The sequence below is a fragment of the Pseudoliparis swirei genome, chromosome 22 (genome assembly GCF_029220125.1).
Source record: "Pseudoliparis swirei isolate HS2019 ecotype Mariana Trench chromosome 22, NWPU_hadal_v1, whole genome shotgun sequence".
Classification (NCBI taxonomy): Eukaryota; Metazoa; Chordata; class Actinopteri; order Perciformes; family Liparidae; genus Pseudoliparis; species Pseudoliparis swirei.
In genome coordinates, this window is record NC_079409.1 from 316338 (window position 1) to 332953 (window position 16616).

Consider the following 16616-nt stretch of genomic DNA (forward strand, 5'->3'; position numbering starts at 1 on the left):
TCATGACCAATGAACAGGTTAATCACATGACCAATGAACAGGTTCATCCTCATGACCAGGTTCATCTTCATGACCAATGAACAGGTTCATCCTCATGACCAATGAACAGGGTCATCCTCATGACCAGGTTCATCTTCATGACCAATGAACAGGTTCATCCTCATGACCAATGAACAGGTTAATCCTCATGACCAATGAACACGTTCATCCTCATGACCAATGAAATTTTTTTTGGGAGCACCGAAGACCCATTTTGACCCAGGAAAAACCCTGATATATACCGTGTAAATTAACATTTGAATAAAACAAATTTACATTACTTTTCCAAATATTTTGGGATTTTATTTTTTTCGATTACTTTTCTAGGCCTGCTAATAGCCATTTAAAAATTCCATGACTTTTCCAGGTTTTCCATGACCGTACGGACCCTGTTTTGAATAAAGGGTTGACTGTGGGTCAGTGGGTAGCTGGTCCGTCTTTCAATCAGGGGGTTTGAGGTTCAATCCCCTCCCTAGTCGATGTGTCCTTGAGCAAGACACTTAACCCTGAATTGCTCCCTGTAGCTGCGTCTACGGTGAATGAATGTAACAGGATTGTAAGTTGTAAGTCGCTTTGGATAAAAGAGTCAGCTAAATGACATGTAATGTAAAAAATTAAAGTTTTTTTTTATCCGATTAATCGATAAAATAATCAACCGATTAACAAAATAATAGTTAGTTGCAGCCCTACACATATACACACATGTACTGTACACACACATACTGTATATACACACACATGGACTCCAGGTGAGTCTCACCTTCATGGCGAGGGCGATGAGCGCTCCCTCTGTTGGTCGTCCCAACAAATTGTGATTCCTGATGACCGAGTCGTTGCAGACACAGCCCACCTGAGACACAGTGATGACATCATTGTCCAGCTGACTTACACACAGCCCACCTGAGACAGTGATGACATCATTGTCCAGCTGGTCCACGTTGACTCACCTCAACGACCTTGCTAATGGACGGACAGGAGAAGCCGTGGACGACGTCTCCGTCCAGGAGGACTTCCCCTGCTCCATTGTAGCCCACGCCCGACACCTGCAAGACAACCTCTGGGGTTCAACAACCCAGCACGACTCCTACTTCCTGTTGAAGCTCCAGACTTGAGGAAGTAAACTTGAGGACTCAATAGGAAGTAGAGTCTCATTTCCTAACAGGAAGTACAGTCTCATTTCCTAACAGGAAGTATAATTTCATTTCCTAACAGGAAGTAGAGTATTGAGGGACTGAAACGGACATTCTGATGGTTTAAGATATCAAAGCTTTTCCTAACTGTGTTTTTATGAAGTGGATATATTCAGATGTTGTGAGTGATGAAGACGAAGAAGACAACATGACAGAAGATGAAGGTCACCTCGGCGTGGAGTCCATCCGACGTGAACAGCTGCGTGACGGTCATCTCGTTCTTGGTCAGCGTTCCCGTCTTGTCTGAACAGATCACGTTACAGCAGCCTGTCGGAGAACAGGAAGGCACTTTGACACTCGGCTAAGACCCGCCCCCACGTTGAGTCTGAACAACGCAGCGCTGTGATTGGTCTGTTTGATGATGGTATATAAATTATGATAAACTGAAGGATGAAGTGTTTATGTGATGATGAATGTTTATGATAAACTGAAGGATGAAGTGTTTATGTGATGAATGTTTATGATAAACTGGAGGATGAAGTGTTCCTCTATGTGATGATGAATGTTTATGATAAACTGGAGGATGAAGTGTTCCTCTATGTGATGATGAATGTTTATGATCAACTGAAGGATGAAGTGTTCCTCTATGTGATGATGAATGTTTATGATAAACTGGAGGATGAAGTGTTCCTCTATGTGATGATGAATGTTTATGATAAACTGGAGGATGAAGTGTTCCTCTATGTGATGGTGAGTGTTTATGATCAACTGAAGGATGAAGTGTTCCTCTATGTGATGATGAATGTTTATGATAAACTGGAGGATGAAGTGTTCCTCTATGTGATGATGAATGTTTATGATAAACTGGAGGATGAAGTGTTCCTCTATGTGATGGTGAGTGTTTATGATAAACTGGAGGATGAAGTGTTCCTCTATGTGATGATGAGTGTTTATGATAAACTGAAGGATGAAGTGTTCCTCTATGTGATGATGAATGTTTATGATAAACTGAAGGATGAAGTGTTCCTCTATGTGATGATGAATGTTTATGATAAACTGAAGGATGAAGTGTTCCTCTATGTGATGATGAATGTTTATGATAAACTGGAGGATGAAGTGTTCCTCTATGTGATGATGAATGTTTATGATAAACTGGAGGATGAAGTGTTCCTCTATGTGATGGTGAGTGTTTATGATAAACTGGAGGATGAAGTGTTCCTCTATGTGATGAGTGTTTATGATCAACTGAAGGATGGTGTTCCTCTATGTGATGATGAATGTTTATGATAAACTGGAGGATGAAGTGTTCCTCTATGTGATGATGAATGTTTATGATAAACTGGAGGATGAAGTGTTCCTCTATGTGATGGTGAGTGTTTATGATAAACTGGAGGATGAAGTGTTCCTCTATGTGATGAGTGTTTATGATAAACTGAAGGATGAAGTGTTCCTCTATGTGACGAGTGTTTATGATAAACTGAAGGATGAAGTGTTCCTCTATGTGATGATGAATGTTTATGATAAACTGGAGGATGAAGTGTTTATGTGATGATGATTGTTAATGATAAACTGGAGGATGAAGTGTTCCTCTATGTGATGATGAGTGTTTATGATAAACTGGAGGATGAAGTGTTTATGTGATGATAGTTTATGATAAACTGGAGGATGAAGTGTTCCTCTATGTGATGAGTGTTTATGATAAACTGGAGGATGAAGTGTTTATGTGATGATGAATGTTTATGATAAACTGGATGAAGTGTTCCTCTATGTGACGATGAGTGTTTATGATAAACTGGAGGATGAAGTGTTTATGTGATGATGAATGTTTATGATAAACTGAAGGATTAAGTGGTTATGTGATGATGAGTGTTTATGATAAACTGGAGGATGAAGTGTTTATGTGATGATGAATGTTTATGATAAACTGAAGGATGAAGTAGTTATGTGATGATGAGTGTTTATGATAAACTGGAGGATGAAGTGTTTATGTGATGATGAATGTGTATGATAAACTGAAGGATGAAGTGGTTATGTTATGATGAATGTTTATGATAAACTGAAGGATGAAGTGGTTATGTTATGATGAATGTTTATGATAAACTGAAGGATGAAGTGTTCCTCTATGTGATGAGTGTTTATGATAAACTGAAGGATGAAGTGTTCCTCTATGTGATGATGAATGTTTATGATAAACTGAAGGATGAAGTGTTCCTCTATGTGATGATTGTTTATGATAAACTGGAGGATGAAGTGTTCCTCTATGTGATGATGATTGTTTATGATAAACTGGAGGATGAAGTGTTCCTCTATGTGATGATGAATGTTTATGATAAACTGGAGGATGAAGTGTTCCTCTATGTGATGATGATTGTTTATGATAAACTGGAGGATGAAGTGTTTCTCTATGTGATGATGAATGTTTATGATAAACTGGAGGATGAAGTGTTCCTCTATGTGATGATGAATGTTTATGATAAACTGGAGGATGAAGTGTTCCTCGATGTGATGATGAATGTTTATGATAAACTGGAGGATGAAGTGTTCTTCTATGTGATGATGAATGTTTATGATAAACTGGAGGATGAAGTGTTCCTCGATGTGATGATGAATGTTTATGATAAACTGGAGGATGAAGTGTTCTTCTATGTGATGAGTGTTTATGATAAACTGAAGGATGACGTGTTCCTCTATGTGATGATGAGTGTTTATGATAAACTGAAGGATGAAGTGTTCCTCTATGTGATGATGAGTGTTTATGATAAACTGGAGGATGAAGTGTTCCTCTATGTGATGATGAATGTTTATGATAAACTGAAGGATGAAGTGTTCCTCTATGTGATGGTGAGTGTTTATGATCAACTGAAGGATGAAGTGTTCCTCTATGTGATGATGAATGTTTATGATAAACTGGAGGATGAAGTGTTCCTCTATGTGATGATGAATGTTTATGATAAACTGGAGGATGAAGTGTTCCTCTATGTGATGATGAATGTTTATGATAAACTGAAGGATGAAGTGTTCCTCTATGTGATGATGAATGTTTATGATAAACTGAAGGATGAAGTGTTCCTCTATGTGATGATGAATGTTTATGATAAACTGGAGGATGAAGTGTTCCTCGATGTGATGATGAATGTTTATGATAAACTGGAGGATGAAGTGTTCCTCTATGTGATGATGAGTGTTTATGATAAACTGAAGGATGACGTGTTCCTCTATGTGATGAGTGTTTATGATAAACTGAAGGATGAAGTGTTCCTCTATGTGATGATGAGTGTTTATGATAAGCTGGAGGATGAAGTGTTTATGTGATGATTGTTTATGATAAACTGGAGGATGAAGTGTTCCTCTATGTGATGATGAATGTTTATGATAAACTGGAGGATGAAGTGTTCCTCTATGTGATGATGAATGTTTATGATAAACTGAAGGATGAAGTGTTCCTCTATGTGATGATGAGTGTTTATGATAAACTGAAGGATGAAGTGTGGTTAGCTACCCAGAGTTTCTACGATGGGAAGCTTTTTGATGATGGCTCTTTTCTTCACCATGCGCATCACACCGAGTGCCAGCGTCACCGTCACCACGATGGGTAAACCCTCCGGGATGGCAGCGACCGCCAGACTGAATGATCCATAATCAATACATCCGATAAGTGATAACAGGAGACTTCACTCTCTACAGGTTATCAGCCCAGCGAGGCACACCAGGCGACCTGAAGGCTCGCTGTGTGTTTCTATTGGTTCCAGGTACCTGACTCCGATAGTGAACATGTCCAGGATCCTCTTCCCCTGCAGCCATCCCATCAGCATGATGACCCCTGAGACACAGAAACCACTCAGCACAGAGCCATGATGAAGAGGAGGAGATGAAGAGGACTCAATACCAACACACCTATGATGCCAAAGGAGTAGAGCGACAGCTGCTTGCCCAGCAGGTCCATGCTCTTCTGTAGCGGGGTCTTAGGAGCCTGAGAACGACCCACAGAAACCATGAGAAGAAAACACTGTAGCTCTACATGGAGACCCAGCAGGTCGTCTACACTGTAGCTCTACATAGAGACCCAGCAGGTGGTCTACACTGTAGCTCTACATGGAGACCCTGCAGGTGGTCTACACTGTAGCTCTAGAGACCCAGCAGGTGGTCTACACTGTAGCTCTACATGGAGACCCTGCAGGTGGTCTACACTGTAGCTCTAGAGACCCAGCAGGTGGTCTACACTGTAGCTCTAGAGACCCAGCAGGTGGTCTACACTGTAGCTCTACATAGAGACCCAGCAGGTGGTCTACACTGTAGCTCTACATAGAGACCCAGCAGGTGGTCTACACTGTAGCTCTACATGGAGACCCTGCAGGTGGTCTACACTGTAGCTCTACATAGAGACCCAGCAGGTGGTCTACACTGTAGCTCTACATGGAGACCCTGCAGATGGTCTACACTGTAGCTCTACATAGAGACCCTGCAGGTGGTCTACACTGTAGCTCTACATAGAGACCCAGCAGCAGGTGGTCTACACTGTAGCTCTACATAGAGACCCTGCAGGTGGTCTACACTGTAGCTCTACATAGAGACCCAGCAGCAGGTGGTCTACACTGTAGCTCTACATAGAGACCCTGCAGCAGGTAGTCTACACTGTAGCTCTACATAGAGACCCTGCAGCAGGTGGTCTACACTGTAGCTCTACATATAGACCCAGCAGGTGGTCTACACTGTAGCTCTACATAGAGACCCAGCAGGTGGTCTACACTGTAGCTCTACATAGAGACCCTGCAGCAGGTGGTCTACACTGTAGCTCTACATAGAGACCCTGCAGCAGGTTGTCTACACTGTAGCTCTACATAGAGACCCTGCAGCAGGTGGTCTACACTGTAGCTCTACATAGAGACCCAGCAGGTGGTCTACACTGTAGCTCTACATGGAGACCCTGCAGGTCGTCTACACTGTAGCTCTACATAGAGACCCAGCAGGTGGTCTACACTGTAGCTCTACATATAGACCCAGCAGGTGGTCTACACTGTAGCTCTACATAGAGACCCAGCAGGTGGTCTACACTGTAGCTCTACATAGAGACCCAGCAGGTGGTCTACACTGTAGCTCTACATAGAGACCCTGCAGCAGGTTGTCTACACTGTAGCTCTACATAGAGACCCTGCAGCAGGTGGTCTACACTGTAGCTCTACATAGAGACCCAGCAGGTGGTCTACACTGTAGCTCTACATGGAGACCCTGCAGGTCGTCTACACTGTAGCTCTACATAGAGACCCAGCAGGTGGTCTACACTGTAGCTCTACATGGAGACCCAGCAGGTGGTCTACACTGTAGCTCTACATAGAGACCCAGCAGGTGGTCTACACTGTAGCTCTACATAGAGACCCTGCAGCAGGTGGTCTACACTGTAGCTCTACATAGAGACCCTGCAGCAGGTTGTCTACACTGTAGCTCTACATAGAGACCCAGCAGCAGGTGGTCTACACTGTAGCTCTACATATAGACCCAGCAGGTGGTCTACACTGTAGCTCTACATAGAGACCCAGCAGGTGGTCTACACTGTAGCTCTACATAGAGACCCAGCAGGTGGTCTACACTGTAGCTCTACATAGAGACCCTGCAGCAGGTGGTCTACACTGTAGCTCTACATAGAGACCCTGCAGCAGGTTGTCTACACTGTAGCTCTACATAGAGACCCTGCAGCAGGTGGTCTACACTGTAGCTCTACATAGAGACCCAGCAGGTGGTCTACACTGTAGCTCTACATGGAGACCCTGCAGGTCGTCTACACTGTAGCTCTACATAGAGACCCAGCAGGTGGTCTACACTGTAGCTCTACATGGAGACCCAGCAGGTGGTCTACACTGTAGCTCTACATAGAGACCCAGCAGGTGGTCTACACTGTAGCTCTACATAGAGACCCTGCAGGTTGTCTACACTGTAGCTCTACATAGAGACCCAGCAGGTGGTCTACACTGTAGCTCTACATGGAGACCCAGCAGGTGGTCTACACTGTAGCTCTACATAGAGACCCAGCAGGTGGTCTACACTGTAGCTCTACATAGAGACCCTGCAGGTTGTCTACACTGTAGCTCTACATAGAGACCCTGCAGGTCGTCTACACTGTAGCTCTACATAGAGACCCAGCAGGTGGTCTACACTGTAGCTCTACATGGAGACCCAGCAGGTGGTCTACACTGTAGCTCTACATAGAGACCCAGCAGGTGGTCTACACTGTAGCTCTACATAGAGACCCTGCAGGTTGTCTACACTGTAGCTCTACATAGAGACCCAGCAGGTGGTCTACACTGTAGCTCTACATGGAGACCCAGCAGGTGGTCTACACTGTAGCTCTACATAGAGACCCAGCAGGTGGTCTACACTGTAGCTCTACATAGAGACCCTGCAGGTTGTCTACACTGTAGCTCTACATAGAGACCCTGCAGGTGCCTTCACACCAAAAGCGAAGCAATTTTTCGCGTCGCCCAAAACGCGTGGGTTTACTCGTTCACCGTGTTCTTGCCATGAGCGTCGAGACGTTCCGCGAGGGGCGGGGCTTATCTCTGTGTCTCGTCTCCGTAGAGACCGTTATCATCTCCTTCATCCACCAGAATAACTCACCACTAGTTCTGCTTTATACTTGTTGAGGACGTCCCACACACCAACACCCTCGTGTTTGGGTTCATGACATTAATATATATCGCGTCGCCCCAAACGCGCCGCCCGGGAAAATAAGGCGTCTATCGCAGCCACAACGTTGACTTTTCATGGGATTCGGTCGTGCGAAAAAATAGTTTTGCTTCTGGTGTGAACGCACCTTTACAGTGAAACCAGGTCACAGTTCCGTGTGTGGCCTCTAGGGGTGAGGGCTCACATGGAGACAGCAGACCACTGAGGCTTACTTCATGAACAATGAGCTCCGGGTCCAGACCCACCTACCTCCTCTGCTTGCATCATCTTGAAGACCTCCCCAAACTCAGAGTGCTCTCCGGTCCCGATGACGATGCCCTGAGGAAGACCAGCAGCATCACTTAATCCTCTGTGGTCTGAACCGTCTCCTTCTGTCTGAGGGGCTCAGCTCCCAATACAGACCACCAGCAAGACCGCAATCCAACGGTCAGTACTATTACATGGCTGGTTTCAGGTCTGAAGGTCTGGAGGTCTAGAGGTCTAGAGGACTAGAGGTCTAGAGGACTAGAGGACTATAGGTCTAGAGGTCTAGAGGACTAGAGGTCTAGAGGACTAGAGGTCTAGAGGACTATAGGTCTGGAGGTCTGGAGGTCTAGCTCTGGAGGTCCTGGTACCTTGGCCCTGCCGCAGCGCACCAGGGTCCCCATGAAGGCCAGGTTGCAGCAGGTGGCGATGTCTCCGCTGGAGGACGCCTGCTGGCCAGTGGACTTGGAGCTGGGGGACGTCTCCCCGGTGAGGCTGGACTCGTCCACACACAGGTCACAGGCCTGGGGGGGGAGTGGGTCTCTGTGTGTCTGTGTGTACTCTGTGTGTGTACTCTGTGTGTGTGTGTGTGTGTACCTCCACCAGCCTCAGGTCAGCTGGGACTCTGTCCCCCACTGACAGACACACGGTGTCTCCAGGAACCAGCTCTCTGGCCAGGAGCTGCTGCAGGAGGCCGTCCCTCACACTGAGGACACACACAGAGTACACACTGAGTACACACACAGAGTACACACTGAGTACACACACACAGTACACACACACATATAGAGTACACATACAGAGTACACATACACACTGAGGACACACACACACACTGAGGACACACACACACTGAGGACACGCACACAGCCTGAGGACACACACTGAGGACACGCACACACACTGAGGACACACACAGAGTACACACACACATTGAGGACACACACAGTACACACACACACTGAGGACACACACAGAGGACACACACAGAGTACACACACACAGTACACACACTGAGGACACACACAGAGTACACACACACAGTACACACATAGTACACAGAGTACACACACTGAGGACACACACAGAGTACACACACACACACTGAGTACACACACAGAGTACACACATAGTACACAGAGTACACACACTGAGGACACACACAGAGTACACACACTAAAGACACACACTGAGGACACGCACACACACTGAGGACACACACACACTGAGGACACACACACACTGAGGACACATACACACAGAGTACACATACACACTGAGTACACATACACACTGAGTACACATACACACTGAGTACACACTGAGTACACACACACTGAGTACACATATAGAGTACACATACACACTGAGTACATATACACACACATAGTGCACATACACACAGAGTACACATACACACTGAGTACACATACAGAGTACACATACACACAGAGTACATACACACTGAGTACACATACACACTGAGTACACATACACACTGAGTACACATACACACTGAGTACACATACACACTGAGTACACATACACACTGAGTACACATACACACTGAGTACACATACACAGAGTACATACACAAAGTACACATACACACAGAGTACACATACACACTGAGTACACATACACACTGAGTAGACATACACACTGGTACACATACACACTGAGTACACATACACACTGATACACACACTGAGTACACATACACATTGAGTACATATACACAGAGTACACATACACACTGAGTACACATACACACTGAGTACACATACACACTGAGTACACATACACACTGAGTACACATACACACTGAGTACACATACACACTGAGTACACATACACATTGAGTACATATACAAAGTACACATACATACAGAGTACACATACACACTGAGTACACATACACACTGAGTACACATACACACTGAGTACACATACACACAGAGTACATATACACACACACACACACTGAGTACACATACACACTGAGTACACATACACACTGAGTACACATATAGAGTACACATACACACTGAGTACATATACACACAGAGTACACATACACACTGAGTACACATACAGAGTACACATACACACTGAGTACATATACAGAGTACACATACAGAGTACACATACACACACATACACACTGAGTACACATACACACAGAGTACACATACACACTGAGTACACATACACACTGAGTACACATACACACTGAGTACATATACACATACACACTGAGTACACATACACACAGAGTACATATACACACACACACTGAGTACACATACACACTGAGTACATATACACACACACATTGAGTACACATACACACAGAGTACACATACACACAGAGTACATATACACACACACACACACTGAGTACACATACACACTGAGTACACATACACACAGAGTACATATACACACACACACACACACACACACACAGAGTACACATACATATAGAGTACACATACACACTGAGTACATATACACACTGAGTACACATACACACTGAGTACACATACACACTGAGTACACATACACACAGAGTACACATACACACAGAGTACATATACACACTGAGTACACATACACAGAGTACACATACACACTGAGTACACATACACACTGAGTACACATACACACTGAGTACACATACACACTGAGTACATATACACACTGAGTACACATACACATTGAGTACATATACACACTGAGTACACATACAGAGTACACATACATACAGAGTACACATACACACAGAGTACACATACACACAGAGTACACATACACACTGAGTACACATACACAGTACACATACATACAGAGTACACATACATACAGAGTACACATACACACTGAGTACACATACACACTGAGTACACATACACACTGAGTACACACACACACACAGAGTACATATACACACACACAGTACATATACACACTGAGTACACATACACACTGAGTATACACACACACACACAGAGTACATATACACACACACACTGAGTACACATACACACTGAGTACACATACACACACTGAGTACACATACACACTGAGTACACATACACACAGAGTACATATACATATATCTATAAGTACGAGAAGAAGAAATAAAATCCCACCAGTGACATTCTGGAGGCACCAACTTCCCCAACTCCTCTAGAGACTTCTCTGACCGGTACTCCTACACACACACACACACACACACACACACACCCACACAAACACAGGTTAATTTCCGGCGGCCATTCAAATAAACATGACTGATTATTTTTTGTCAACAGAACTCACCTGGACAAAAGCTACAGTCACGACTATGATGATGGCCTGAGAGAGAGATAGAGGGGGGGCGAGAGGGAGGGGGGCGAGAGAGAGAAGAGATTAATCTTGACCACAGCTCGGTGTGCAGAGAACCTCGAGTTGCCCCACCTGATCACTTCTACTGTCCTGGTGGTACCTACCACAGTGATGCTGATGGCGTCATCAAACTGGCGCATGAGGACGCTGATGACGGCCGACGCCAGCAGCAGCAGGATCAGAGGGTCTTTGAACTGAGACGGCAGGGAGTCAGAACACACACACACACACACACACGCACGCCCCCACACACACGCCCCCACACACACGCCCCCCCACACACACCTGGGAGAGGTACTTCCTCCATAGCGGCTCCTCCTCACTGATGTCGAACTCGTTCCAGCCGTGGTAGCTCCGCCTCCTGCTCACCTCCTCCGGGCTCAGGCCCCGCTGCAGGTCGGCCTGTTGCAGGGTCACATGTTACTCCCAGAACCACCAGAACCACGTACTATTGAACAAGTCTGGACCAAACAGCAAGTGTTCAATAAGACGTCTCACTACAAACAGGAAGTGTTCAAGAAGACGTCTCACTACAAACAGGAAGTGTTCACAGTTCAATAAAAGAAACACAGGTGGCCGGCCGGCAGGCCGAGCCAGGTGGAGGTACCTGCAGGACACACACGACTTCGTGGACCGGGAGTTCGCTGGCTTTTCTGGAGGTTAGTACCGGGACCATGGTCTCATCTTCACCCACCTGTCTCTGGGAAAGCTGCAACACACAGGGACACACATCAGAGGACCAGGAGGACCTGGACCAGACCTGCTCCCCTGAGGGTCTAACACCAGCACAAACATCTTCATTGGGCGGCATCTCACTGGTTCCCAGTATAAACAAACGGTCTCCCCCTCAGGGGTACAGGCTCCGCCCCCTGAGCCTCAGGATGGTGGACGGTTGGTTATAAACAGTCTCCCACTGAGACTCAGAGGCCCCGCCCACTGAGACTCGGTGAGAAAAGGCGTCTCAGGTATTTCTCACATCCGTTCAACAAGTCACAGGCTGCCTGGAGGACAGAAGGGCCAGCATATACATATATATACACTACCGTTCACCCAGACAATTTCGTGTTTTCCATGAAAACTCACTTTTATTTATCAAATGAGTTGCAAAATGTATAGAAAATAGAGTCAAGACATTGACAAGGTTAGAAATAATGATTTGTATTTGAAGTATTAATTGTTTTCTTCAAACTTTGCTTTCGTCAAAGAATGCTCCTTTTGCAGCAATTCCAGCATTGCAGACCTTTGGCATTCTAGCTGTTAATTTGTTGAGGTAATCTGTTGAAATGTCACCCCACGCTTCCTGAAGCACCTCCACCAGTTGGATTGGCTTGATGGGCACTTCTTGAGGACCATACGGTCAAGCTGCTCCCACAACAGCTCAATGGTTGAGATCTGGTGACTGGCCACTCCATTACAGACAGCAAGCTGCCTGCTTCTTCCCTCAAGAGTTCTTCACAATGTGGAGGTGTGCTTTGGGTCATTGTCCTGTTGGAGGAGGACATTGGCTCCAATCAAGCGCTGCCCACAGGGTATGGCATGGCGTTGCCAAATGGAGTGATAGCCTTCCTTATTTAAAATCCCTTTGACCTGGTACCTCCCACTTTCCCAGCACCAAAGCAGCCCCAGACCATCACATGACCTCCACCATGCTTGACAGATGGTGTCAGGCACTCTTCCAGCATCTTTTCACCTGTTCTGCGTCTCACAAATGTTCTTCTGTGTGATCCAAACACCTCAAACTTGGATTCATCTGTCCAGAACACCTTTTTCCAATCTTCCTCTGTCCAATGCCTGTGTTCTTTTGCCCATACCAATCTTTTCTTTTCATTGGCCAGTCTCAGATATGGCTTTTTCTTTGCCACTCTGCCTAGAAGGCCAGCATCCCGGAGTCGCCTCTTCACTGTCGACGTTGACACTGGCTATAAAACTGGCCTTCCTTTGAGCTAGTTGATTATCTGGAGCATCACATTTGTGGGTTCGATAAGACTCTCAAAATGGCCAGAAAAAAAGAAGATTCCTGTGAAACTCGCCAGTCTATTCTTGTTCTTAGAAATGAAGGCTATTCCATGCGAGAAATTGCAAAGAAACTGAAAATGTCCTCCAGCGGTGTGTACTACTCCCTTCAGAGAACAGCACCAACGGGCTCTAACCAGAGCAGAAAGAGAAGTGGGAGGCCCCGGTGCACAACTCAGCAAGAAGACAAGTACATTAGAGTCTCTAGTTTGAGAAATAGACGCCTCACAGGTCCTCAACTGGCAGCTTCTTTAAATGGTACCCGCCAAACGCCAGTGTCAACGTCGACAGTGAAGAGGCGACTCCGGGATGCTGGCCTTCTAGGCAGAGTGGCAAAGAAAAAGCCATATCTAACCCTAACCCTAATACTTCAAATACAAATCATTATTTCTAACCTTGTCAATGTCTTGACTATATTTTCTATACATTTTGCAACTCATTTGATAAATAAAAGTGTGAGTTTTCATGGAAAACACGAAATTGTCTGGGTGATCCCAAACTTTTGAACGGTAGTGTACATGTATATACATATGTATATAATTAACACAACCCAGGTTAACATGACTCAGGTTAACATGACTCAGGTTAACATGACCCAGGTCAACATAACCCAGGTTAACATGACCCAGGTTAACATGACCCAGGTTAACATAACCCAGGCCCAGATAACCCAGGCTAACATAACCCAGGTTAACATAATCCAGGCCCAGATAACCCAGGCCAACATTACCCAGGTTAACAAAACCCAGGTTAACATAACCCAGGTTAACATAACCCAGGTTAACATAACCCAGGCCAACATGACCCAGGCTAACATAACCCAGGCCAACATAACCCAGGTTAACATAACCCAGGCCAACATAACCCAGGCCAACATGACCCAGGCTAACATAACCCAGGCTAACATAATCCAGGTTAACATAACCCAGGCCAACATGACCCAGGCCAACATGACCCAGGCTAACATAACCCAGGCCAACATGACCCAGGCTAACATAATCCAGGTTAACATAACCCAGGCCAACATGACCCAGGCCAACATGACCCAGGCCAACATGACCCAGGCCAACATGACCCAGGCCAACATGACCCAGGCTAACATAATCCAGGTTAACATAACCCAGGCCAACATAACCCAGGCCAACATAACCCAGGCCAACATGACCCAGGCCAACATGACCCAGGCCAACATAATCCAGGTTAACATAACCCAGGCCAACATGACCCAGGCTAACATAACCCAGGCCAACATGACCCAGGCCAACATAACCCAGGTTAACATAACCCAGGCCAACATGACCCAGGCTAACATAACCCAGGCCAACATGACCCAGGCTAACATAACCCAGGCCAACATAACCCAGGTTAACATAACCCAGGCCAACATGACCCAGGCTAACATAACCCAGGCCAACATAACTCAGGTGAACCCCGCTCCTCCCGCTGCTGCTCCCGGTGAACCGGAGCTCACCGGGAGCAGCAGCAGCTCACCCGGAGCTGAACTCACGGCAGTGACGCGGCTTCAGCTCCAGAACCCAACCGGGACCTCGAGACTCAGTCACCGTTTCACCGTTAAACCGCTCAACTCACCAGCAGCTCCCGGTTCTCAAGCATCTTCCGTCAAATCACAACGCGGAGCCACTTCCTATTACAAGTCGCGTCACCGTGACGCGTTTCCGCTAACCTGTCAGAATAAGAGCCGTTTGTTTAGATACAGGTGTTTCGAAATAATCGCTTTTTCTTTTCTCCTTGTTCTTCTCCTCCTCCTTCTTCATATCCTTCTTCTCTTTCTCCTATTACTTTTCCTTCTCCTTCTCCATATTCTTGTTATTGTTGTTCTTTTTCTTGTTGTTGTTCTACTTCTCCATCTGCCGGATCCAAACCGCCAGGATTTAAAGACAATGCCAACGATTTTACTTTGAAGGCCAACCAATCCGACTTCCTGTGAAGTTCCCCTCTCAGTGCCAGAAAGTTCCTTTTGCTCCAAACAAAGATGTTATTTTCTATACAGATGTCTCACTAAGTGATTGAAAAAGCTAAGTCTTTGATCACAATAGAATATAAAACGGATACAGAACGAGACAAATATTTTTTTTTTACAAAGAGTTTTACCCCCCGGATATAGACACACATGTTACTGATGCATCAAAACCTTCACTTTAACTACTTTAACTACATGTAGCTGATAATACTAATGTATTTTACTTCAGTAAAGTTTTCAGAGCAAGGCTTCGATTTTCACAGTGTATATTAGTACGTATACGATATTAAAGGATCTGATTAATTCTTCCACCTCTGGTTATATTTCATCCAAAGGATCCAATATTACTTTATTTCGAAGATAAAGCATTATTGATATTATTCGTTAAAAATCGTCATGGTTTAAAAGAAGACTTTAAAAATGACGGAGTGATCCCTCCTTCTTATGAATCTTCTTTGCAGTAACTTCAGTTGACCAGCATGAGGGAAGCCAGAACACAGGTTGTCGTCCGGCAAGACGAAAGAGGAGCGTCTTTGGAGCGGGTTGCTTGGCGAGACAACGCAGTCATCTTCCTCCTAGAGAGAGACTGTGGAGCTGATTTTGCGCGAGTTTTTGCTGGATTTGGAAGTTTCTGGTGCGGCTTAGTTGGTCAGACAGGAAGAGAGGTAACAGGTGGTCACAGTCGACCCAGAAGTTTGACTTTTACGCTTCAGTCAGGATGGCTGGAGTAGAGGAAGATAGTGATAGCATGGAGCTAAGTGGTAGAGAGGCAAGAGGCAGGAGGGAGAATGAGTGGGAAAAGACAAGGAAGAAGAAAGAGGGGAAAAGAGAATTTGGGTGAAACCGAGAGTGAAGAAGAGGAAGTTGGAGAACCAAAGGCAGAACTACTGAATGTAGTGATACGATTTGAAGGAGAAGGAGGAGTTAAGAAAATTGATCCATTAAAGCTGACTAAAGTAATTAGAGCACAATTGGGAGAAGTGAAGTATGCAAGGGTCTTGGGAGATGGCAATCTCTTAATTGGGTGCAACAGTAAGGAACAAGTTGATAAGGCAAAACACTTGCCGTGGTTGGACAGATAAAAGTGCTTAAAGTGGTGAAAGTGGGAGAACAGAGGCCAAATGACGCTAGGGGAGTGATAT

At 45.3% G+C, this 16616-nt stretch overlaps 1 protein-coding gene across 1 annotated transcript in view; it reads right to left on the reverse strand.

The window, feature by feature from the left end:
* Positions 1–15163, reverse strand: part of LOC130213171 (calcium-transporting ATPase type 2C member 1-like) — a 31589-nt gene extending 16426 nt beyond the window's left edge. Inside the window, 15 exon segments of the mRNA XM_056444638.1 lie at positions 800–889; positions 987–1082; positions 1399–1496; positions 4669–4793; positions 4923–4989; positions 5064–5139; positions 8097–8165; positions 8462–8614; positions 8688–8796; positions 11246–11307; positions 11415–11450; positions 11585–11674; positions 11766–11882; positions 12088–12189; positions 15084–15163. Of these exon segments, the coding sequence (XP_056300613.1) occupies positions 800–889; positions 987–1082; positions 1399–1496; positions 4669–4793; positions 4923–4989; positions 5064–5139; positions 8097–8165; positions 8462–8614; positions 8688–8796; positions 11246–11307; positions 11415–11450; positions 11585–11674; positions 11766–11882; positions 12088–12189; positions 15084–15107 (1314 nt within the window). The 5' untranslated portion in view covers positions 15108–15163.
* Between the last annotated feature and the right edge of the window lie 1453 nt (positions 15164–16616).